The sequence below is a fragment of the Pagrus major genome, chromosome 8 (assembly GCF_040436345.1).
Source record: "Pagrus major chromosome 8, Pma_NU_1.0".
Taxonomy (NCBI): domain Eukaryota; kingdom Metazoa; phylum Chordata; class Actinopteri; order Spariformes; family Sparidae; genus Pagrus; species Pagrus major.
Window position 1 is genome coordinate 22920302 of NC_133222.1, and position 26760 is coordinate 22947061.

At 41.1% G+C, this 26760-nt stretch overlaps 1 protein-coding gene across 2 annotated transcripts; it reads right to left on the reverse strand.

The window, feature by feature from the left end:
- Positions 1 to 1595: 1595 nt before the first annotated feature.
- btbd10a (BTB (POZ) domain containing 10a) lies at positions 1596 to 26394 on the reverse strand. 2 transcript variants are annotated; one of them, XM_073472616.1, is made up of 8 exons: positions 26254 to 26394; positions 17860 to 18110; positions 17411 to 17732; positions 13905 to 14007; positions 7924 to 8044; positions 5338 to 5535; positions 4168 to 4278; positions 1596 to 3100 (listed from the first exon to the last, which is right to left on the reverse strand). In XM_073472616.1, the coding sequence occupies exons 2-8, from the start codon at positions 18044 to 18046 to the stop codon at positions 2610 to 2612; spliced, it is 1533 nt and encodes a 510-aa protein (XP_073328717.1). In that variant the 5' UTR covers positions 18047 to 18110; positions 26254 to 26394; the 3' UTR covers positions 1596 to 2609. The 2 variants fall into 2 exon arrangements, with proteins under 2 accessions (XP_073328717.1, XP_073328716.1); XM_073472615.1 differs by lacking the exon at positions 26254 to 26394 and adding an exon at positions 23023 to 23246 and having other exon boundaries at positions 2515 to 3100.
- Between the last annotated feature and the right edge of the window lie 366 nt (positions 26395 to 26760).

Here is a 26760-nt window from a genome sequence, read left to right on the forward strand (position 1 = left end):
GTGTGCCGGCCTCCACTATCTATCAGACATCTTATCACCGTATCATAATAACCATATCAGAACGGTGCCTGATACAGTAGTTATCAAGTTATCTGAGTAGTTATTTCAAATACTAAGAAATCGTTTTAATCATCCATATTTGCCTCAAGAAACTCACATATAAGGATAAAAACCTGCTCTGGTGGAAACAATTTGCATGTTGGTGTTGACCATTTTGTGAATTTATACCTGTTATATCCAACATTTTATGTTCATGCATGTTTTTCCCTGTAGAACACAGTTTGGACACAATAAAGGGCTTAAATATTAGTTTTATTATATATTAAATCATGCTTAAATGTTGATTTTTAGTGAGAAATCCATAGTAAGTGAAGTGGAAGGCACGTCACTTACAGCTGGCACCAGAGCTTCAGTCCCCTTTGAACTAGATTAAAGGATAAGTTCACACCAAAATGAAAATTCACTCATTATCTGCTCAACTCCATGCTGATGGAAAGTCAGTTGAAGTTTCGTAGTCCACAAAACATTTCTGGAGCTTCACAGAAAAAACAATGTTGCAGCATTCTCCTAAATAACTGAAGTAGCTGGGGACTTGTTTTTACATAAAACATACATAACATAAAAAAACGTTGTGTCCATACAGCTCGGCATGGGTAATCCAACTTTCTGGAAGCCTGAAGTTCCCAAATTGATTTAAAATTATGTTATTTACACCCTTTTTAAACCTAAAATCTTCACTGTAGCTGCTAGGCTAAAATCGTTAGCCCTGCTGTGTGGGTACACCAGCTCTATCGTGTGTTGAGGGTGAAATCATTTTGTGCTCTCAGGGCTTCCGGAGACTTAGGCTGCGTACAGATGTCCGCACTTCACCGCACTCACAGACTTTGCAGGGTCCGAATGTCTTGAGGGCTGTTTAAACTCACATTCCATCATGTCCACAAGGGCCCTCAAGCAGACTTTCTGCAGACTTCCATAGTGTCTGCTTAGGCTGCAGACTCCACTGAACTCCATTTGGACACTGATTTATTTACCCACAATTCATTGCAATAATGACATTGTAGAACTTACTATGAATGTGTGAAACAGTCACTTTATTATAACATTATCTGAATTGTGTTGGCTAGAAATAATATTTAGCCACATCATGATGCAGAAATATTTAGAAGTACAAACTGTAGAGGAAATCTAAATGCATTTTATTATTGTAGTCTTTAGGGCCGTCTATCAGTAGCTTATATTTGCCTTTCACGCACTCGCAGACGAGAAGTGATGACAGCGAACACATCACATTAAGTGGGACCGAAGCCTGTGAGGGCTAAAAATTTAGATTCAGCCATGGATTATAGCCGATCAGCTGTATGGAGCCATTTTATGAGTTGTTTTTTTTGTGTGTTTTAAAACAAGTCCCCATCTACTTCAGTTGTTTAGGTGAATGCCGTCACACGGTTTTGCTGTGAAGCTGTAGAAATGTTTTGTGGGCTACTAAACTTCACCCGACTTTCCATCAGCATGTGCGCGAGTAGCTAATGACTGAATTTTTATTTTTAAGTGAACTGGTCCTTTAAAATAAGGAATCGAGTCATTCAAGACGAGAGTGTTGTGAATACCATTTATTAGAAAAAACATTGTGTTTAACATCTTTTGACATCTCTTCTGACATCCTGTGTGCTCACAGCGGTGGTGATGAACCTGTGCAGGTCAGCCAGGACGCAAACAGGAGCAAACAAGTGAAAATGAGGACTCAATGTAAACTGGGAACCAAATCAACTGGTTTAAGGAACAGAAGGAGTGGAACATTTTCTTAAAAACTTGTACATGTGTAAAACAAAAATCCTTTCATCAAGGCCTTCACTGAGCTGGGAAAAGTGAATCTTCACAGCCAACCTAACTCGCGCCCAAATAAACTCTGAAGAGGCACTGAAATCCACTTTCCCAGTGAGGTACAGTATCCTAGCACCCCACACACACACACACACACACACACACACATGCACACACAGAGCTCTCACACATGCTTCATTATAATGTAATACAGCACTCCTTTAATCATGCACACAGAATGCAACTAAACTCTCCTTTGGTCAGATAAATAAAAACAAAGAGTGAACTGAGGTGGGTGAGGAGTCCTGCTGATGTGCGTCGTCCGTCCTTGGCTGGAAACTTTTCTCGTTCATTCGGACGCTGTGTTGACTGAGAGAGGCTGCAGCAGAGGTGCAACACAAGGCAAAGTGGTGTTTTGCCACTCAGGAGGAGGAGGAGGTGGTGGGGTAAGAGGAGGTGGGGTAGGAGGAGGAGGCTGTGTTTGAAAAAAGTTTGTGTTCACACTGAAAGCAACAAGTGGCCAGAAGTGCTTTAAATTTCTGCTGAGAGGTTAAACTGTGTGCTTATTGGCTGTTGAAGGCCAATCAGGTTCTGTGCTTCTTAGCTTAGTTTCTCTACCCGTGTCACCTTTTCAATTTCATACAGTCTGTAGAGGGACTGTGAGTTCAATCAATGGACGCTCAGAGTCTTTCAGTGTGTTAGTGTTTGATCTCAGTGTAATGATAAATAGGCCCTTGTTGCTGTTGGTGTGAACACAGCAGTGGAGGAGGGACTCAGTGCAGCCTGGCTCATGCAGAGGGTGACGGTGTGTCAGGGTCTGGCTCGTAGTGGTACGTGGCCTGAGTGTGGCTGCTGCCCTGCTGCTGCTGGTTGCCGTGGGCCAGGCTGTGTGCCGCCTGGCTCGGACTGTCCTGAGCCTGCTGGTTCGGGCCCTCGTAGCCCTGCGCTAGCTGAGGGCCTGCGTTGTTCTCAGGCCCCTGTCCGAGCGGCAGCTGGTAGGGGTCGTTGACGCCTGGCGGCAGCTGTGGCAGAGTATCCAACTCGTCCACCTGCGGCCCCGTAGGCTGCATGACCACCAGCTGGTCCTGGGGAATGTCCGCGGCGGCCGCGGCCAGGTTAGTGATGGACTTGGACTTGACGCATTGGAAGTCCACGTGGCGGCTCTTCCCTTCCTCCTTCTCCCAGGACATGCGGATGAAAGGACGCTGGACATAGTTGTAGATGACCTCCGGACGACCTCCAGGACGGCGCTTCACTTTCTCTTTATAGGTTGGATATCCTGGAGGAAACAAAACAACACAAATTTACAAAATTAACAGAAACAACTAGAGCTTTTGCTTTTAGCAGATGGTTAAATTAGCTTATTTTAAAGACTGGAAACGGGGAAGCTGCTCCGTCTGAACACACACAGGCTCCCAATATCCTCCCCAATGTTCCTCCCGACGTAAAAAAAAAAAAAAAAGGTAAACAAATATGGAAGGAGCTTTAACGAGAAAAAAGAAGTTTACATGTGAACATGCTGTTTGATGCTGTTTTGACAGAATCGGACAGATTGATAATTTGACAACCATCTCTTGTCCTGTCTGGAAGTCACTCACTGACACGTTCAGTCTCATTAGTTTATATCTATCGTTTTTGGGGGGTCGGACTACTTCTTGGCCAGGTCCAGTTGCCAGGCAACTGCCACAGGCTTCGGGAAATGACTGATCCTGGCTGAGAAATACTTGGGCACATAATCACCTGTAGAACTGCAAACTATTTCTTCAAGTGTTTTAGCTTTGAGCTACTGCTCGGGTTTGACATTTTATTAAAAACACACTTTTAGAGAGCCTTTTATTGTTGTTGTGGAAACTCTTGCATCAGAGTCAGCCATTAAGACTTTTACAGTGTGCTGACATCATCCCCAGTGTGTGGACACACAGTGAAGCCCAATCATGTTTAAAGTTAAAGGTTTCCTGCTGCGGTCCTAGGGGAAAGTTTCAGTATTCTTGGAACAGCCACCATGATCAAAAATGATCTTTCTTCGAGGCCCTTTTGTTTTTCAACTCAGAGTCTGGCAGTGTTGTGTTTGCTGCAGTGGAGAAAACAGCTGAAGACAAACAGAAATCAAAGGGTCAGGGTCTGAAACATTGTGCTCTGGTCCGTACTGCTGTAGAATGACCCAGATAATTTATCCAACATCCTGCCTCCAAACTAAATGAGCATGCTGTGAAATACAAGAACATCTTCTCTGCACTCTTCACTCTCTTGACAGCCAGTAAGATCTAAGTGCATTATTCTGACTGAATACTCTCTTCACATTTGGAGAACACATAAAAGAAGAAAACCCTTTAAGTCAGTCAGTACCTTCTATTCCTAGTCGGATCTTCTTCAGTCCTCTGTCCTTCAGCACTGATTTGGCCACGTCTCTGTTCTCGATGTACTTGAAGAAGCGGTACAGTTTGGTGCTGTAGATGACTGTTGATGAAAGAGGGACATTCAACACATGAATCCACGGCATGACCTTCAACCACTGATCTGAAGTTTCTGAAAAGGTTAATAGGTTTCCTGATTTCCCAAAACAGCTGGTCAATGTAGTTTTCAGTAACCGTTATTCAAACAGGAAAGAATAGTATATTTGTTCGGTACTATTTGTATCCAGCTGCAGATTAATCCACGTTTAGTGCTCTGGGGCTTCGTTACAGAAATTTCCTAAATATGAAATCCTATCTTAAATCAGTTTGGGATTTATTGTATTACAGAAGCATGTTTCCCAACTTCATTTAGGAATAAATCCTATCTGCTGCCAAGGATACAGGCAGTGTCGTGTACATTATAAACAGATTCAGGCATGACAGGATGAGGGCCACTGAAGAATAGATTTCACAGTTCAACTTAGGACTTTTCAAGTTAAGATGAGATACAAGGTCTGAGATAGTATACGACATTTAGGAATTGTTTCTGTAATAGGAAGACAGGATTTGTATATCTTTTAAAAGTTAAAATAGGACAAGCAGGAAATGTTTCTGTTATGACGCCTCTGGTGGGTTTTTATGCAGCACCATGGTGTATGTGGGACCCAGTACAACAGTGTGACTCATTGATGTGCCTTTGAGAGTTTTTGGACAACAAAGGAGCTCTATGACACAGACAAATGAATACACACACAATACTTGTTAACAGATTCATTTTTTTTGACAATAATAAAAATACACATAATCACAAGACTTATCCTTTAAACCATAGCTCCCCGCCTGCATGTTTTTCCTTTTCTTTTTTACTGAGATAGTTTTCTTTTCACTAACAGCCGGGGAGAAATTTCTGAGTGCTTGCTTTATCTGCAGCAGGTCGACTCAGACGTGACTGAAGACCCTTCAATGACAAAAAGCTTTTTGAGGTTTAAAAATGCCAGAATATGGCTTCAAGGCTGACATGTTGTCTAAAAAACAGGTCACCTGAGCAGCTGGGTTAATTGGGCATATATAGTAAAAAATAGTATGATCAGGTCCAGCATCAGTGATGGTGAAAGAATCTTACTCTGTGAGTACTCCTCTCCCATCTGTGGTGGGTACTCTTCATCCCAGTCCACCACGTCATCATCAGTCAGCACCACCACGTGACACTCCCTCTCTCCGCTCTGAGCGCTGGCCACCATCAGCGGCAGTACCATCTCCTCCAGGTAACACTCAAACTGACGCCGGGCCCCGTCGTTAGACAGCTCGTGCATCAGGGCGCCTAGGGGAGGAGAGGATGTAGGACACTGCTGGATCACTTGTCCTACAACAACTAGGGTAGCCAAGTGCTATTTTAAGTTTGAGAAAAGTTATGTACCTCCATGGCAAATTAAATAAGTGTTCATATCAATTCCTTCAACTTTCAGACTCGAAACAGAAATTTTATGTATACTGTTCAGTAGCTTGAATAACTTACTGTTTGTCACCCAATAATGGTTCCATTAAAAACACATCACAGATTCTGCATCGTGTTATTTCTGCTTATAAACAGTTCAGGAGTTTGAACTGGTATGATTATATTCAGACTGAGGAAAACACAGATGTCAGAGCACCCAAGAGAAAACTTAAAATGCTGATTCAGAAAAGTCAATAACCTGACAATTAAACCCAATTCTTGAGATCATAACCCCCATTAAGACCAAGCTGTACGTTCCCTATGGCTAAACCAACTGGATGGTGAAATGTAACAGACATAAACATGTGCGTCATGTTTACATTGGAAGCTAGGCTACTTCTTAAGCTTTGGTAAGAATGGCTCAGTGTGAGCAAAGAGTAATTTCATCCATTTCATTTAACAATGGAGCATTACAGACACAGTAATTAAGTAGCAAGTAGTCACAATGAGAAAATCATGTATGGACCTAAACATTTTTGATGCATCGATAATTGTTTTATAATCACATCGTAGCAGAAGAAGAACACAAACATTTTTGTTTGTAAGACCAGGCAAAGCTTTATCTACCTCAAAATGTGCACACATATTATGTGTTTGAGGCCTTTGGTTGTAACAGGAACAGTGATAAAGGCGCTACAGAGCCTCTTAAGTGTCGGCCCATGTTTTGTTTGTCCTCGTGCACGCGCATAAAGTTGCACATGCATATGAGTCATGTGATAAGCATCCCTACCAATGGTTTCACAGTATTTCACTGATCAACAAGTGGCGTTAATGCACCAAGAATTGCAGTAATGCTGCCAAAAAAGGCAAAGAAGAAGAAGACAGATACTGTAGCAAGTAAACAGGGATGAAAACAATGTGGAGAAAAAAAATACTTTTTAAACAATCTGTGAGAGCTCAAAGAAAGATACAGTGGGTTTTGGAGAGAGGAAGTGAATGTAAAGAGGAACTCTGTTTACAACACTTCACATTGCACCTTGAAGTGACATCTTGACATTGTTTTCTCAGTGAAGAGCATCCTGAATGGACATAGTTTGAGCAGGCCGAGCAACTGATTATTGAATACTATTAAATTCAGGAATGAAAAGGTAATCAACACTATGGGTTTACTGTTCTAATTCATGCAATGTTCTGGAAGTAAAGGGAAAATAACTACAGCCTGCTCTTGTCTCTATAACTGTCTCCGTAAATTATCTGGGCTCAGTTTACACACAGGCGGAGACATAACTATAGTAGTAGTAACAGTAATGTCTTCTTCAGACCAAATCTGTATCCTAAAGGGAATTTCTAGCTGTACAGCTGATGATATTCAGATAGTACTGCACCACTTATGACCTAAATATTACCTGTGTAAAACTGCTTAAACATAGTAATTTCAGATATAATGAGCCTCTAAATGCAAATTAATATACAAACAGAAAACATGTTTTATGTGTGCAGCCTTCGTGTGGATCTACCCAGAACAGAGGGGGATTTAAATCAAACTCAAATAAAACAGAAGAAAAACACAAAAAGCAGCTTTAATGATGGAAAACCCTGAAAACCACATATTGTTGGTAAAAGAACAGTACCTGCTCTCCTTGGTTGGTCATATGCTTATATAACAAGCGCTAAATCTTAGAGCTAATCATGACCTACTTAGAGCCTGACACACACTAACACACACAGACACACACACAGCAGCAGCAGCCTGCGAGCTGCTCCTCCCACACACTCACAGACACAAACAAGAAGCGTAAAGGTGCACAATAACAACCCGAATACCAAAAACACACACAGACACAAAGCATCATTGAATGAATGTACGCAAACAACATTGATGCAGACAAACAACGACATCAGTTTGTCTCCATATACTAATCATGGATGTACTGTGCCTACTTTTAGACTGCTATATTTACAGTAACAGCTATAGTAATGTCAACATCCTGTATATCAGCAATATCACTGACTTATTACTACCAACAGATTCTTAATGAAAATAAGTTAGAAGCTGTCTAACCTCATCAAATATGCAGTGATGTGAAACATTCTGCAATAAAAACAAAACAGGCAAAGTCTATTTGTGTTCCTCTCTAATGCACTTACACAATAACAATGACAACGATCTGAGCTCCACACTCACCGGCTTCCAGCTGCTACATCAGTCTGCAGCACTGCTCACTTCGCACAGTAAATATGACAGTTAGAGCTAAACAAGCAGCGTGTACTCACTGAGGTCTCTGCACTTGATGGTGCTGTAGTTGAAGGAGATGCAGAGGTAGTCACATGCCTCCCTCAGCTCGGGAATGGAAACGCCGTCAGGGCAGCGGATTATCCCCGACTTGTAGTAATCCTGCCATTTTCAGCAACGCACGCACACACACAAATGAAGACAAAGGCAGAATGGCAGGCATTCACGCACAAGCATGGGAGAAAAAACAAGACGCCATTATTGATGCCGCTCCACTCACACTGCCGCCAGAGACGGAGAGAGAGAGGGGGGTAGGGGAGGGGATGGGAGGGTGGGAGAGCGAGAGAGCGGTGATGAAAATAAAATCCAGCGGACGTCACAGGAGAGAGAGAGAGACGACAGAGAGAGGAGAGCGAGAAGAGAGGAAGGGGGTGTGGAGAGCAAATGGTGATGAAAGCAAAAGCTAACAACGTCACTTTCCTCCCCTGCTCCAATTCCCCTCCTCTCCCCGTCTCTGTGCAGCCTCTGTCAACTCCGACACTCACAGTTTGTACTCAAACACTGCAGGCTGCAACACAGCCACCGCTCTCACTCCTGTCCTGTCCCGTCCTGTGCTTCTCTCACTCGGTTGTCTCCTTGGGTTTTGTTGAATCCCTACGTACTCATGCCAGAATCCATTATGCCATAACCACAATCAAGCAATTATTTGCTCTTTGTGAGTGCATCACTAAAGGCCTGAGGCGAATGGAGGGTTTTGCACTTGCCACAAACAGTTTGGAAGCCACATATCAACAAACGTTCACCAGGAATGCTTTCAGGAATATTATATGTACGCACTGGAGGACTGCGGACTGAAAGATAAATCTTCAGATAAGTTTGAAACTGTGAAATGAATATTTTGTTCAGGCGCAGAGACATCACAAAGAGACATGACAAATGACATCACGTACTATGTGACAAACAAAACCATTTGAAGCTGTAACTTGTAATTTTCCTGGACCCAATGAAAAATAGAAATAGGAATCACTAAACATAAAGATAGAAAACCCTGAAGTCAGCACAATGCAAATATCTACCTTTGAAATAAAACCACTCAATGTATTATTGTGGCTAAAAAAAAATCAACTGGTCTACTGAGTGCCATTTTAGTTAAAGGGGACATATTATGCAAAACTCACTTTTTCCTTGCTTTAGTATGTATATTTGCGTATCCGGAGTGCCTCCCAACCCCTTAAGCATGATTTTTCGACAACTAAGTCAATATTTCGTAAACTACTGGAGTCAGGGATTGGGTCTCTAAATGAGCCGTTTGGATTTCGACTGGATTGTGACGTCACAATCCGGTCTTTTGCATACTCCAGTCCTCGCGCTGGCTATCTCCTCCCACACTTCGCCAGCTACCTGGACGAGGATCCGCCATTTTCTCTTTTTCGCTTAACTTGTACGTGACAGCCTGACCGCTACCATGTACAACCCGAAAGCCGAGCACTGCTGCTCTGTCGTCGGATGCATGGATCCTCCTGTTTCGCTACATCGCCTCCCTACCAAAGAGGATATCAGAGCGAAGCGGCTACATTTTATTTATCAGGGAAACGTCCCAGCTTCAGTGAGCAAAAGCGTTACGGTCTGTGCCAGTCACTTCACGCCGGACTGCTTCAGCAACCAGGGTCAGGACTGGACGCTGGACTGGCAACAAGATTGTCCCTTAAAAGATGGATCCATACCCACTGTCAATGATGGAGCTGTAAGTATTTAAAAAACAGTGTAGTTTGTGTTACTTTGGCTGTTTAGCACATGAGCTAACGCTAACGCTAACCGTCGATGTAAATATGAGGCTGAACTAACGTGAAGTTATCAACGTTGGGCTTACTGGCCGTAGTATTCACGATAATGTTAATGTTACCAAACGTTAATTTGTCATATCAGCACTCTTTTAAAACATGACAGTGAATTGAGAAAATGAATTAGGATATTGAGATTTTATCGCTTCTAACCAGCCGGTGAACCACTGCTCGGCCGTGAACATGCAGAGGAGACGGGGTGAAATGTCTCGGTTGTTAGCGGACGGTGAGCTGCTGTTCCGCCGTGAACACGCAGAGGAGACGGGGTGAAATGTCTCGGTTGTTCGCGGACGGTGAGCTACGTTAATTCATTAGCATGTTGTGCTAAAGGACAGTGACCTGCACGTTACCTGCAGTAAAGCAATCACTACTTTGTTTTGGAGCCGGAGACAGGGGTTAGCTGCTACATGTCTGCTGTGCTACTATCAGTTATATGCAGGCATGGACACAGAAAAGTTGCTTCGCAAATGTGTATAGCTCGTTGCCATGGTCACGCGATGCCGTCCTCACGTCTTCCACCCGGCAGGAAGAGGTGGGCGGCGCACGCAGTAGCTCATTAGCATTAAAGGGAAAGGCACTCAAACCGGCCGCTTAGAGCAGGGCTGTGAAACTGGTGCGTAAACACCCCTGCTGTGCTCAATCCTTCGGTTTTTTCGACCAAAGCATGTTACTATCATTCCATTTAGACATCAAGGACCAATGTCAACAAGCAGAAATGAGCATAATATGTCACCTTTAATATATATGAAATAAATATTAAGAAAAAAAATGTCTTTCTTGGGAAAATCTACACTCAAAGGTTTTTTTTTAAAGCTCTGAAGATATATTTACAAAGATAAAATTTGTATTTTATATATATATTATATTTATTGAAAAAATGTGTGTGTAAGTATATGTATATATACACACACATATATATATATATATATATATATATATAATGTGTGTGTATATATATATATATATATATATATATATATATATATATGCATATATATATATAATGTGTGTGTATATATATACATATACTTACACATTTTTTCATCAGGTAAAAAATGATTTATTTTTATTAATTTACATGTTGCAAATTATCTTTATGGTGTCTTGGGCATTCAGGATAAATGTCAACCCAATGGAATGGAATGACTCAGAAACAATCTGGGTTGACAGTAGAAGTACAAGCGTTTCCACTTATGACCCGTCTCTGTTCTGCTGCCTCCGTTCATTCTGTGCTTTTAGCCAAAATGTTTTCAGCAGTACAGTGTTCGACTGTATATGGATTAGTCCATCTCTAAGTCATGTTGTGATGATAGAGTCACTGAAATAGAAATACAGGTGAGCATAAAAATATACCCTATACACTATAACACAATACTGTACATATTTTCTTCTATAAGAAGTCCTGTCTTAAATGAATACTTCATTTGTCGGTCAAAGTTTATTCTTGATCTTGGAAACAGCAGTTGACAGAAATGCCTCACCACAAGGTCCATTTAGTAGCTGCTCTGGAGCCTCTTATTGATCAAATCCCATGGGCAGATGGTTGTAGATGAATTTACAGACTCTTCATCCATGTTGGCTTTTCATGACAACTGGGCAAATTTGATATGACTAAAAGCTCTAAAACAGCTGATAAATGGACCTCGTGGTGAGACTGTTTTCTAAAATACTTCAGCTGTTTAGAGGTTGACTCAGTTATGTTTTAAGACTTTTTTGTGCTGCATTTTGGCCTTTATTTGATTGCAAGCCCCTTTCAGACATAGTATACGTAGCAATGCATGCTTCATCTGTTCATGTATTGCTGGATCAGATGCTGGATCACTGTTTCCATAGTCCCCCCTCCCCCCTCCAATGGATACCTGCTCACTTATGTTTTACAATCTATACATACTTTATGTTTCTGTACTTTTGTTATCAAAATCTGTTTATATTTGGATATTTTTTCACTCACTTTCTTATAGTGGCCTGTCCTCTTTTAGGTGGTGGAGAGGAGATCGTTTGGCTTAGGTGCCACGTGGCGACACCTCAGCTGTCCGTTTGGAACTCCATCCTCCAAATATACAGTATTTTATAATCTAGTTGCATCATATATTTTGTCATTGTAATCTGTATATTACTCTACCCTGAGGTTTCTTCCTTTTTTCCCTTGCTAAAAAGGGTTTTTAGGAACGTTTTCCTTACTTGAAACGAGGGTCTAAGGAGAGAGGGTGTTCTACTCTGTACAGATTGTTAAGGCAATGTGATATGTGATTTTTGGCTATATAAATAAAACTGACTTGACTAGACTTTTTTATGTTCCTTATGGCTTTATTGAGACATGCCAGGACATTTATAGAGGCACATGTTTAGGTGATATCTGGCAGGTGGTGCTTGTGAGGAAGGGCTGACACTTTTAAGTGTCTTTTGAGTTGAAGCAGCTCTGATATGAAGGAAAAAGGATCCATCACTGGTGGATTTTAAGACTTATGGAATTACCTTCCTTGGTGATCTTAGGAGGCGAGGAACGCTTGCTCCACCTCACTTCTAGTGAATTATCGGTTGTATTTTCTCAGTTTCACCATTTAATGTAGGTAGCAAATTTTTCCAGGCACAAGCACTGCATGTCAACATGCTAGGGTGGGAGTTGTTTCATTTCTATTTAAGACAGGATTATGCTGGATATTCATTTAGTCGTCCATGTACTTGGCACGACTTAAACTTGGCTCATTAAGTCTTTCATGGTTTATTCAAGTGATTTGTTGTCATTTACTTTCACACTTGCATAACGAGGTGCATGTCTGACAGGGGCTACACAGTAGGAAAGCAGACAGGAAGTGTGGGGAACAAAAGGGGAATGACGCACAGGAAAGGCTGCCAGCCAGATTCCACCCAGGTTTGTTGCATCCTGGACCACATAGTTACAGTTGTACTCTGTGGACTCAAGTCTATGGTACACTATATGGCTGTGTTTGCAGTGGTGTTGTATTGGATTAAACTGAGAGATTTTTATGAGAAGCAAAATATTATTAACACCATCAAGTGATTCGGTTCAACAACACAAACTATGATGACCATGGGGCTTGGGGATAGATCAATATTATCAATCAATATACATTATTATCTTGATATTTCACCATATATTGTCTTAGATTTGGGATATGGTTCTTATCATGATATGACATAAGTCTTTTCCTGGTTTAAAAGGCTACATCACAGTACAGTGATGTAATTTTCACCATTTTACCAGAATTTTCTGCTTGTTCTACTAGAAATCTTGTGTTTTAAATATTTTATGGAAGTAAAATAGTCATTGTTCTTTGGTAACAGGTGATGGTATCATGATTGGGTATAAAAGGGGCATTCTCGAAAGGCTCAGTCCTTCACAATCAAGAATGGGACGAGGTTCACCACTTTGTCAAACACATGATTGCATAAAGGATATTACTACATGGGCTCAGGAACACAAAACCAAGTGATTGCATTGTTTGTTGTTTTACACAGCTTCCCAACTTTTTGGATTCAGGGAATGCACAACTAATCTTATGATTTGGAATTTTGATTAGAAGATATAACTAAATAAAATGGGTGGGGTCCAGTCTGGCAAAAAACTGCACATGGTGCCAAAACTGTAGCTGAACTGAAAATTCCAAACAGAAGGAGGACTTCCACATAAGACTGAGCTGAACTCCCCTGCCGGTACAAGCGGAAGTGATGGACCAATGGAGTGGAAAAAAAGAGTGGCAGAAAGGGAACAGCAACAGAGGAAGGGAGAGGTGGTGGTAGGAGTATTGTGAGACATCCTGTGTGTAATATAAATGGAAGGATGGGGGAGATGGATGGGAAGTGAATAAAACATGGGAGATACAGTCAATGTTTCAGAAAGGTTCTGAACCCACTGGACCAAAGAGAGAGGAGGGAGGAAAGAAGGACAAAATGATCTGAGAAATAGGAAGAGGGAAGAAGAACGGTGTAGGAAAGAGGGAAGGAGCAAACAAAAAAGAGAAAAACGAGAAAGGGGAAGAGTATAGCCAAGTGTGATGAGGAAAAAGCAAAGCGATTGAGAGAGAAGACAGAAAAAAGCATGAGAATGAGAGGGAGAGATATAGTGTTATACAGAGCAAACAGGGACAGAGTGTATAGAGCTGTTCTGAGCTAAAAATGTCAGAACGTCACAGATGAAGACCTAAACTGAGCGCACTCACCAGAATGGCTCGGAACACAGTGGAGCTGATCCCGTCAGCCACCTCAAACTCTCCTTTTTCATTGGGCCGTGTGAAGTTGTTGTCCCGCCCAGAACCAAACATCCTAAGAAAAGAAAACAACAGATGAGACCATTGTTGCTGTTTGATTCAAGTTCTGATCAGCTCTAAAACTGGAACGGCACATTAAAGATGCTGAAGACACTTAAGCTTTAATACTTTCTTGTAATCACAAAAGAAAACGATGTTTCAAAATGAAAGTCATCAAAAGAACGTCAATAGAGACATACTAAATCACAACAAATCACCATTTAAATGGATGTTATTCTGAGAAGAAAAACAGTCACAACTGATTCATGGTTTATTCATTACAGAAAAGTCTATGTGAATTATTCGGCATCACCAAATTATTAATAACCAACATTCACACATTTATATATACCACACACAAACACCATCTGTTGTTTTATTGTTAAGTGACAAACGCTAGACAATTATTGAGGGAACTGGCAGCATCAGAACTGCATTTCACAGGGTGAACGTTGAGGTCAAATTTTACAAGAAGTCTGCTGGACTGTTTTGGGATATGAAAGGACACTAAATAGGGGGGGAGCTGTTCTTTCAGCACCAACACAGTTAAAGCTTTTAGCTTCTGGGAATGGCAGATGGTAGGCAGAGTGAAAGGGGAAAAGATAAAACATCCAAAATACCTATCCTCTTTAGTAAAGCTTAAAGGGAAATAATAATACCGTTATATGTATCCTGTAGTATGGTTTTACAGTTTAAACCCAGCTGTTGCAGTCCACAGTCCCCAGCAGCATGATTTGAAAACTCACATATAACTCTCAACGTTAAGAAAACTATTTTCCACTTCCCACACTTCGGTGGCTCACCCTGCGCATATTACTGCAGCCATTTGCTGCGTACCATTCCCTCTCTTTCCCCCGACATTCCTGTCTATCAATACTGTCCATGAAGAATACATGTATCCATCCCAAATCATCATGGCGTACAGAAGTCATGGTTTTGTGCATGCATTCACACAAAGAATATATTTGACTCAGTCACACTATGGTGAGAGCATATGTCAGTGGGTGAGATTATAACTGTTCTGATCCACACTCAATCCACTAAATGGCCTCAAAGCTGCTTTCCAACTGCTATTAAACATCAAAAACAGAAGAAGGTGGTGTGCACTATGGCAAGCTCAAATGAGACAGCGGAGCTAGAGGACCTGCTCGCTTCTTTCAAATCAGCTGTGTGGGAACACTTTTGAGAGCAAGTGGTGGATCAGATGAGGACGGTGCTTCTGTGTTGTTTGACAGTTGTATGCAAGTGGAAACACGTCGAAAATGTTGATGCATTTTAGACAGTATCACCCAGATTTAAGGGTGTCACGATTTTGATTTTAAATCGAAATCGACCGAAATTTCGTCACAATCTCGAACTTCGAATTAAAAAATGGAATCGTCGATGCTGCCACGCCCCCATGTCACGTCTGGTCGGCTTGCCAAGGGGAAAAAAACACAGGTGTTGAAGTACTGCAAGTCAACCTCCTCTAACTTAGCTACTAGCTAAGCCAGTAGCTATTAGCTACAGCCAGTCAAACGATAGCATGGTGTTACACCATTCCTGTTCGGCTCCCGGACTGTGGTCGGGAAGCACAGGGGAGATGATTTCCTCCAGGGCCGAAGTTTATGTTTACCTTCAGGGTGAACCCCCTTTCATGTGTTAAGCTGGTTGGGAAAAAATACCAGGGAGCTTTGCTGTATCTTGAGGAGCCGTCGCCTTTATTCACAGCCAAACTGCAGCCTATATTGTACACTTTATTGCTGTAGCTACCACTGCTACTCCTTTCGCTTCTCCTTCCTCTCCCATTCATTCACTGTAGGCACGTACGCACGTTCCCTCACTCTTGCTCGACCACTCACACCTTACGCACCTTGTGTTCAACTGTTCGGAAGTAGTTTGTTAAGACACTTAATTGTTCAGAGAAGACTATGGACGTGGCTGTTTTATTTTTCTTTGTTTGTTTTGTTGTGAACTTGAATGTCATCTTCTGTGAAGAAGACTGCAGTTACAAAAGAGAAACTAGATGGCAGGTTATTTTGTTTAAGTTTCCAATTGACTGAAGATATAAGCTATTGTTACATTATGTTGTTAATAAATGTTTTAAATTTGACAATGTAGTGTGGTACATTGCGAACAAAGGTCAGATATTATATTGCATAAAAGTTAGGGCTGCCCCCGACCAAGGATTTTCTTGGTCGACCAGTGGTCGTCATTTAGAGCGATTAGTCGACTAATCGACGCATATATATAAATATAAAAAAATAAAAATTTTAAAAAAAATCTCCGCAGTAAAGTGGATGCGCCTGTAGAGAGAGCTACACAATAAGTAAAACACAGTGAGCTGGATAATTTAGCTTCCCCAGTACACACGAATAGTCTAATACTAGCGCATATAACAATAATAAAATGTATTTATCTCTGCTTTCAAACGTTCGGGCCGCCATGGGCAGGTAGCTAGGCTACTTACATGTTTAAGGTGGTACATCATGTTTGTCGTGGAGGAGTGATAGGCGAAATTTTTCTTGCAAAGTTTGCATGTCACCTTATTGGGGTCATCCTTCTTCTTTTCAAAATGATCCCATATTTTAGACATCTTTCCCGACATGGTTGGCTATTAATTGTTAACTGTCTAACCGCGATGTCGAAGGGACCTGCCGTGTTAAAAAAAAAACACTGACAGTGAGTGAGTGTCACGACTTCCTGTATCTGGCCCTTCAAATTAAAAGCCCTCCAGCCTTTTATACACAGGCCAGCCGCCAGTCACATAGATTTTGACTTAATTTTGACAAGACACGGCTCCAAATGTTTTTTGGGTTTTTTTCTGCAACCAATCGACCAATGAAATTTTGGTCGGCTAATGATTTTTTGGTCGACCAGTGCTTGGTCGACTATTTGGGGGCAGCCCTAATAAAAGTCTAGTCTAAAAATGGCATAGCAACGTGTGCTTTAAAAAAAAATAAATGTAAAAATCGAGAATCGAATCGAACCGTGACCTTAGAATCGAAAATTTAATCGAATTGAGGATTTGGAGAACCGTGACACCCCTACCCAGATTTGTCAATCACCCAAGCAAAGCAAAAAAAAAAAAAAAAGAGTCCAATAACTTGTTCAAGCTGTTATTAAGCAGCTTCTAGATGTGAAAGCAGACAGGGTCAAGACATTATCGAAGCGAATGGCATTTACATGTTTACATTTGTTTTTAATTAGATCTGCATAAAATTATGTTTTTTTGTTTTTTTTTGTTTTTGTCTATTTTTACTGAACAATGACTTCTGTGTACGGTTACACACCTACCCACTGTCACTGTCGAATAAAGCCTAAAATGACAAGCAAGAGCCAAATTGCTATTTTGACTCAGAACTGTAAGGCACCATAAATCATTCATCCACCATGGGCACCTATACATACGTACATTTAATCTATGTCTCAGTCATTACCTGCCCAGCATGGTGTTTGGTTGAGCCGTGAAGATGGCGGGATCCACCACAAATCTTGTATTGTCCACAATGAGCGTTACTCTTTCTCCCAATCTCAGTCCACTGCGATGCCCCTCTTTACTGCTGAGGTCATACACATAGATCATGTCACACAGTCCTTGGCCGACTGTCTTGGAGTGGTGCTCTGCTCCAGGAGGACCAATGGTTCGAGGTATGTGTCCCCCGATCAAGGCCCCTCCGAAATGTGAATAGGGAAGAGAAACCCTGGGAGGTCGTGGACTGGAGGATCTTGAGGACGAGCCTCCGTCGCCACGTTCACGATCTGAGGGAGAGGAAGACACATGAACACCATTGAAGCAAGCTTTCAGTCAAACATGCTGTTACACGATGGAGACGAAACAATGACTTGGCAACTAAACTCAGACTTTTCTTCTTTTTTTTATCCTCACCATGCTGCCGAGTGGGAGAAGTGACATTCCTGATGCAGGGCGTCAGCTGACTCTCCCCTCTCTCATGGGAGGAGTCACGTGAACGGTCGCTGGAGCGCCGCCGTTGCTCACGGTAATGTTCTGCTCCTCCTCTCTCTCTCGCCCCTCCAACAGCACCACCGCTGGCCCCGGCCCCGTACAGACTCATGGTGCTGACCTGCTGCTGGTGGTGGTCGCAGTCCAATACTGACAAGCCACACTGTCGGTCACCGCTAGAGAGATGAGAGCACACACAAAGAAAGTCAAAGATATGAGCGTTTCTTTCATTTAAGCCAAACAGCAGCAGAACTTAAAGTGAGAGTGCTGAATGTTAGTTAATATGTTGTTCAGACTGGACTACATCGAAGATATTTGGTGATGCAAGAATGTCAGGTGGTCTCACTTTGAGTATTAGTAGAATAAAGAATAAAAATAAAAGATGAATGATAATGATAAGAACCATATCCCAAATAAAAGATGACCCAAAGGTACGTGACTTCAGATGTTGTTTATTTATGAAAAATTAGGCTACATTACCGACGCCTCCAAATATTTTATGTTACAAATGTGTTTTTAAAACTAAAATTCAATGCTTGGTCAGCATAATCCAAGCCTCCTGATGCACCAAGACCCCAAATTGATTTGAAAAGACGCTACTTACACCATCAACGTACAGTCAAGCTCATGCACTTTTGGTGTGGATCCAGATGTGGCTGATATCTATGTGTTGTCATACATAGTGGCACACATAAAGAAGTTACTGCTGGATATAGAAGAGACAATCATTTCACAACTTTCCGAACAATTTCCAGCCGACTGTGCCACGATAGTCTAACATAATCAGACAATTCAGCAAATGGAAAAATACTCTGTGACGCTACTTTTATCTGTTTGCCATGATGTCACAGTAAGACTGAACTCCAAACTACCATAAAAGTTTGAACAACGTCAACTCCAAGTGGGGTGACACTACTCATCATAGAGAAACCAAAGCACTGATGCATGATTTCATGCAATGATGAGATAGATTACTTGGAGCTCAGATAAGATCCTCTTTAGGCACACTCGCACGCATAGTTGTGCAAAAATGGCTCAGGGGGTAAAGGGTGTTTTTAGCGTGCTGAACTGAGGAACAAGTAGAGGGCTGCAGTCAACTCATGTGAACCCTTTACAGTGCCTGAGTGCTGCAGAAACAGGGCAGACAGCAAACTACCAAACTCAGCCTGCAGCTACATACACACAACCCAGCGTCCATTAGAAAGGGTATCCACGTGAAACAAACTGAGTGGGTGACAGGGCAACACACGGAAAGAGTTTAATGTTCCACAGGCTGGTTTCTCAGACATTTTTGACTGATGGGTTAACAACCACTCCAGCCTTGGAGCGAGTGATGCTTCCTTGAGTGGTCCGCTGCAATTCAAGGTTTTTTCCAGAGACAGACAAACAGCCCTGAGAGAGCTGTTATAATATCTGCCCTCCATTTCAGAAAGGACTTAAACACACAATCTCATGCACACATTAATGCACATACATGCACACACTTGAGTACCACTCAAAAATTGATGAGTATAGTTTAACTCTTTTGACATTTGTTATTTTAGGTTGTTTTGCTCATAACATCATGCCTGAAAAAGTCCTTTTCCATTCTGTTACTTTCTCTGATGAAAAGTTTGATTCAGCCAAGGATGTAATTTAATAATGCATGGGAACGCAAAACCATAATATACTATTGACTTTGACAGCCATACGATGCAGTTAAAGGTGAGCAATTTTATATGTAATTTTATATGTTATATGCAAATTAAATAGAAAATATATGAAGATCTGAAACCAAGAGAGGAGGTGAAGATGTAAGGGGGCTATTAGATGTAGAGCTGCAAGGATTAATCATTTAGTTGAACTAAAGAAAACCAACTATTTTGATAACGGATAAGTCATTTCAGTCATTTTTCAAACCAAAATGTCTAACAGCTGGTTGCAAAAAACTGAAAGGTCCGTAGTCCACAAAAAGTTTTTGGAGCTTCCCAGCAAACGGTGTTGCAGCTTTCTACTAAACAACTGAAGTAGTTGGGGACTTCTTTTAAAACATACAGCTCGTCCGGCATAAAGTCTCCAGGAGCCCAGAGATCCCAAATTGATTTGAAAAAAACATTATTTACAATGTTTTTAAAGCAGAAATCTTCAATATAGCTGCTAAGCTAAAAGGGTGTAGAAAACATCTTTTCAAATCAATCTGGGATCTCAGGGGCCCTCAGGAGACTTGTATTATGCCGTACAAGCTGTAGGGAGCCATTTAATGTTTTGGTTGGTGTTTTTTTTTATGTTTTAAAACAAGTCTCCAGCTACTTCAGTTGTGTAGGAGAATGGTGCCACACTGTTTTGCTGTGAAGCTCCAGAAATGTTTTGTGGACTACGCAACTTCACCTGACTTTACATCAGCATGGGGGTGAGTAGATAATGACTTATAATGATAATGAATTTTCATTTTTGGGTGAACTGTTCCTTTAAATTTAAGAATTTGTTATTTTTCATTGTCATTTATGATAGTAAATGAAGAGTCTTTAATTTCTTTATTGTTTGTAGCAGTCACTACTATATAATAATAATAATATATAATGGCACACTGGGCCTAAAATATCAGGTAAATGCAATTAGTCACATCTCAGGCTACAACAAGAAGTAGCCACATGTAAGATGTGTTGATATAAGAAAGGGAAATGGTACCAAACCTTTTATAATTCCAGTCTGTTGTATTATGATGAATTACATTCCTGTAACTGTGTTGATGAATGTATCCATTTCACTTCTATTGTGACATTGCTCCTGGCTATCTGATCAATAACGTTGAGCTTATAAGGCAGAAACACATTCAGATCTCAGTAATGAAGAGAGCCTTGCTCTCTTGAGAGGTGCTGCTTGGAAATATGATGATGGCCATCTACTGCCGACTGTGGAATCAGAGAAGTGGAAAATGGGAGTGAGGAGGGGTGAGGGACAGAAAGAGTTCTTTTTTAAAAAAAATTGTATAAAAAGGAAGTTAGTGACAAACAAGAAGTCAGAGTACACCCTTCTATTCTACACAGCACATGACCACACACACACAAAAAAACCCACTTACACGTAAAACCCTGAACTCTCTCATTGAGGCATCAAGCACGATCAAGTGCTTATCAGCTCTTAAAGATTAAATGAGATGACTTTCTTATGTTTCTATGCTCCGCATCCACTGAAAAGGCTATCGATGTTTTGGTAGAGCTTTAAAGGCTGGTAATGAGAGAAGCCTGCCTGGATACTGGCTGACATCTGAACGTGCTGGACAGCCAGTAGGTGGCCAGCTGACTAACAGACTGATTGAGTGGCTAATTGGGTAACTGTCTGGGAGGGTAGACCCAGACAGAAATGACTAAGATGTAGCAAGACCAGTGAAGAGATGACACTAAATCATCAACAGTGCAGTGCTATGGCTGCACATCACCTTGAATTTCCACAACCGCCTAAGCTACACTCAGTCAAGGTCATAGATTCATTTTCCATTTTTGTTAGATGGCATCTCATCAGTCATGTGATGCTTAAGATTATATTTATAACACAACACATTGGATGTCATTTACAAAGGATTTAACAATGTTATTTATATAAATGTTAGGAAAATCAGTGCATACAGTGCTAGTTAACTTTGAAATCCTGCTCCAAAGGGTACATTTCAGAAATCAGAGAGGCTGTTCTTTTTCTCTTCAAAACATGTCAGCTTCACAGTATAGCTGCAGACTCTGGCAATGTCCTTGAAGACAAGGGTCACAATAGCAGCGGAGGAATGGAAGAAATGTGCACACAAAGATGCGCGCACGCACGCACGCACGCACATGGACACACACACACGGGCACACGCGCGCACACACACACACACAAATACATCTCTTTCTGGTTTATTGTGTTCAGGTGGACCATCTGACAGGCACATAGGACAACTTCCTGCCGCCTATCTAACAGACACTATCACTGAAAATGTGAAGAAATAAAAATGGCATTCAAGGCAATTCATTGAAAGGTATAGAACAGTAGTCAGCCCTGTAGTTCATTCTGACATGCTTATACATTATACTGAAGAGAATACTGTCATAGACGACAGGTCCTCCTTTCTGAAACTGCCACAATTAAGTGATCTAGAAAGCTATAACTGTAACACTACCGCCTAACAGAGCACAAATGCATGGTATATCTCAAATGGGATTTAAATGCTTGGCAAAAATTGGGTAATAATAACTAAAGTGGGTCTTCCAGCCAAACAGGCAGGCAGCCAGTGGCCTGACCAGCAGGGTCGGGGGAACAAAAGAACTGAGGAGGCGATATTTCACTGAGGGCAAGCAGCTCCTCTCATCTTTCACATGGCAAAGCAAATCTACAGCAGCCAAGATTTCACACAGCCAGGAAGAACTAGAGGGGGCTAACATTTCACTTGTCCAATTTCCTGTTACTGAGAACCACCCCCTGATATCACCATTTCCCTTGTGTTTTGCTGAATAGATCAATGGCCTCTAGTGCTCACAAGCGCTCCGCATGCAGGTTCAATGTGTTAAATACAAGCCAAGTTCTCCAACCTTTCCAAGACACAATAACTCAAGGCGGCCTGTCAGTCTATTAAAAGCACGAGGTGAGAGCCCTAAGGGGTGAGGGTCCCATCTATTATTTAGGGGCTGCTGACACGACACACAGACGGGCAAAGACAGGGAATCTGCTCTCTGCAGCAGTCTGGGCTGAAATCCAGCAAAAGGATGCTGAATATGTGGTTTAAAGAGGGAAATACCCCCATTTAACAACAATATGAATAACATCCTTATTTTTTTCATATATCTTTTGGGGAATATTATATCAATTTCTCATCATGTAGCACTAAGGATTACTATTATATATCATAAGATCAGCATATGCTCTGTGTTGAGTACAAGGTAGCCAGCCGGAGTGAGTCCCATCAAGGATAATACAGTCAGAGATCATCTTTATAGGACACTAATAGAAATCTTGTATTTACAGTAAATCAGACAACGAGCAGAGTACTGATAGTGTGCGCATGTAGCACAATGACAAGCTAAAAAACAAAAAACAAAGAGAAAATACCCGGTGCTTTGAAAGCGGACGTGCACCTACCGGTCGGTATCAGAGGGCCAAGTGAAGACAAAGCAGCAGGGGATGAGCTGCGGGATGACAGCGGCACAAAAGCCTTGCGCTCCTCCGAACAAAGCGGGCTTCCCGGCAGCTTCAGCATCCTCGCTCATTACTTTCCAACTTCATCAGCATCGTTTCACACACTCGAGCTGGACTTTCACTCGCTGGTACAATCCACCGCTTCGACCCAAACCTCTAAATGTGTCTACAAGGCGAGTGAGACGTGCACCGGCGAGTCATTCAGAGTCACCGGAGGGACCTTAAACTGTGAATGGCCGCGTGCTTGACTGAATCAGGGCGATGCTGCGTTCACGTGCTGCTCGTAAGCTCCCCCTTCCGAGAGCTGCCTGTACTAAAAGTGCATTTCATGGATGCTGGTTCATATTGGCAACAACAGATCTTACTTATAGGCTATCATTGACTGCAGGATGTATTTAACATCATTATATGCAGTAGCCAGGACGCCCGACTAAACGTAACGTGGGAAATGTTATGGAAACTACACCAGAATGAAAATTATTACTTTGATCACCAGCTCAATCAATTTCTGGCCAATTGGAAGCTGGGAAACTATGACAAAAATGACGTTTTTAATATTCTTAACATGTAAAAAAAAACAAAAAAAACAAAAAACCATATTAGTCAGACTTCTCGTCTATTTATGACAAAGTCTTTAATAACATTTGTCTTGTAAGGGACATACATATTTATTTGCCATTCATCTTGTCGGATCGATTTCCCAGTAAGTTTATATCAGTTTAGCAGAACCCCCTGATGTTTTCCAGAGGTATCATTTGATCTGTTGTTTTGTTTTTTCAAATAAGCTCAAACTTGACCAATAAAGCAATATTTCCAACATCACTTGAAGGCAGCATCAAACAAGCCTTTTTTTCTGAAAGACTGTCTGGGGCAGTTTTTCTTCTTTTCAAAAAACATTGGGAACAATGTATGGAAAAATACCAAAATTAAGAATATTACAAAAGTTATATGAAAAAAGTAAAAATAAAAGCTTAATAGAGGCGATAGATACTGTTGAGCTGAATAACTAGTATTCACAGAAGCACCAAAAGTCCCTATTAAAATACAGGCTTGCAGCTTTTCTCACATGTATTTTCTCTGCTCCTTCAGCATTAAGATTGCAAGTGCAAAATACAATATGCCATTAGAAATGTAATATTATAACACAGGAATTGGATGACATGGACAATTGAAATATCACAATAATTTTGACCATATACCTCAATATCAGTATTGCAACAATATTGTGGGATTGACTTGGTGTTTTCACAATATTAACAAAACGAATATATAAGTAGAACAGTCTAGTAAGTTCAGAAAATGACACCACTTCACTGTAATGCAGCCTTTAAAACCAGGAAAAGACAACACATGATGTGATATCATGATATCCAAAAAGATGATATATACTCTCATATCACCCATGATAGGAAAAAATATCAATATATTGCCCAGCCCTATTATAACATACCTTCATAATCAAAAGAGAAACTGTATTTTCTATCACCTTTAAAAGGTGCACTATGTAGTTTTGGGAAATCAATTTTAATCAGAAGACATAGATCTTCAGTGACTGATTTTTTTGTGCCTTAACAAACTAAACAGACCAACTCTCTTTGTATCCATGACTGAATAAACTAAATGAACTAAATGAACTCACCCTAGGGCAACACAATTTCATGCTGTTTTACTTTGTGTATATTTGGCAGACCCTGCCACCTTTCCAGCTTCAAAACAGTGTTCTGGGACCTTATTTTCCTCTGAGAACAGCTTGTTTATTCAGTCATTGAAAAAAAAATTGAAAAAATCCGAGTTTGCATTATTACCTCATTAATATTGTAAATATTAAAATTCTGAGTTTGTTTTTTTCTCCTAAACTACATAGTGCCCATTAAGGGCACTGGTTGAATCAAAACTGTGTTCTGCAAGAGGGGCTGCGTGGGCAATGTCACCTTCTTGACACCAGGGGACTCAACTGCAGTCATATAAGTCATGTTACATCAGCTCTTCCCAGCTGGGAGGATAAGAGGCATATAGCTGAATGCATTTTGCTGTTATGCACTGATAAGATGACAATAATTACAGTACAGTAGCAACAACAGAAAAAGTCATAATTTTTGCTTGGGCCAATAACGCCATGTCCTCACCCCTTCTATATTTCATGGTCCAGATGGAGCCATCAATAGGTCACCTCAGGCTTTACCAGAGTTTTATCTCTTACGATAATGGTCACCAGGAATTCAGTTCATGCAAGGGATTAACCATAAGAACATCTGTCTGTCCTACCAACATCGACCTTCTGAATCACATGTATCCTCTGGACAACTAGTGCTTTGGTGTTTTTCTGTAATATCTCCTGTATTATCAAATCAACTCCGGGATGATTGTTTGGATTGAATGGATTTGGTGAATTAAGGTAGTAGGCTAAATAATTAAGCTCAGACATCGATCATCCATCAAGCAGTATGCAAATAATAACAGCCACAGCGTGAACATAGTTGACCTAAAAAACACGTCAACATAGGTCTTCTGCAGATACCAGTGACCTACATTCATGGGTGTTCCTTTAAAGTTAACATCAATACAAAGAGGGACTAACATGGCCAGACATGTAAACTGTGACCAAACGTGGTTACATCTGCTGGATGTTACGTTAGCCTGATATAGCATCCGTGGACGTTAGCTAACTCAAGCTAGATAGAGTGAAATGAACCAGACATGTAAATGAAAATGTAAAGCTGAATAATTTAACAACAACACGGTTCCTAATGTTAGACAAACGACGGTCACATTAGCTGGAGGTAGGTTACATTCAGCAGTTTGTACTAGTTACCTTTTAACCTGCATCTTCTTTGACCGCTGTTAACCAAGTGGCACCAATTAAAGGACATATATTGACGTACATTTATTCAGTCTAGATCAATTTGGCACTGTTACACACCGAATACAGGTACAGCTGCTGTGTTTCTGAGTCTAACTGTGCATGGACTTACCGACCATGTCAAAAGCAAGGCGCCAGTCGACATCGTGCTTTACAGAGACTTCAGAGCGGATAAGAGGATTTTAGACTTTTTGGTTAGGCTGTTAAATTAGCGTTAACCGCTAAGCTAAACACCTCGCCAGCCGTAAGGAGCTATCGTTAGCCAGCTAGCTAGCTGAGTCTGTTATCAAGAGTTTAAAACAACTTTTCTTTACCTCCTTGCGTTAGGCTACATTCCGTTTAGACGTTTCGTCCGGTTGTTGAAACAGTCTGCTGTGCTATCACTCAAATGCGTGGCAGACTAAATGACAGGAGTTTTCGTCAGACACCACTTCTTCTTGAGCTCACATCAACTTGGCTGTGGATTCTTTATTTTGGTTTGGGAGAGCGGAGTTCACGTGAAACATCGCGAGACATCCGCACATGCAAGGGATTACGTCCCACTTGAACACACTAACGGACACACAGCTGTCTATTCTGGTTTTACATTGAAAACATTTTATTTTAATAATTCATTCATATTATACACGCATTACTTATTTATAAAAAAAATAAAACGGCCTTATATGATGAAACATAACCTACATATAAAAAAGACACAGTTTATTAGCCTATTATGTTTTTGAAGTGCATGGTAGTAGCCTAAGCCTAGACTTAGATGTCCATTTTTTTTCCGTTTTACACTCAAAATACAAAAAAAAGTAGCACTGCTAGGTCTACAA

What these genes read in the sequence shown, in the direction of transcription:
- btbd10a (XM_073472615.1), bottom strand. Translation starts at nt 23,150, where the DNA reads ATGAGCGAGGATGCTGAAGCTGCCGGGAAGCCCGCTTTGTTCGGAGGA. An exon ending in CCAAACACCATGCTGGGCAG is followed by an intron (nt 14,008 to 17,410) that starts GTAATGACTGAG and finishes TTCTTTTCTTAG; the next exon opens with GATGTTTGGTTCTGGGCGGG. An exon ending in CTGTGTTCCGAGCCATTCTG is followed by an intron (nt 8,045 to 13,904) that starts GTGAGTGCGCTC and finishes TGAAAATGGCAG; the next exon opens with GATTACTACAAGTCGGGGAT.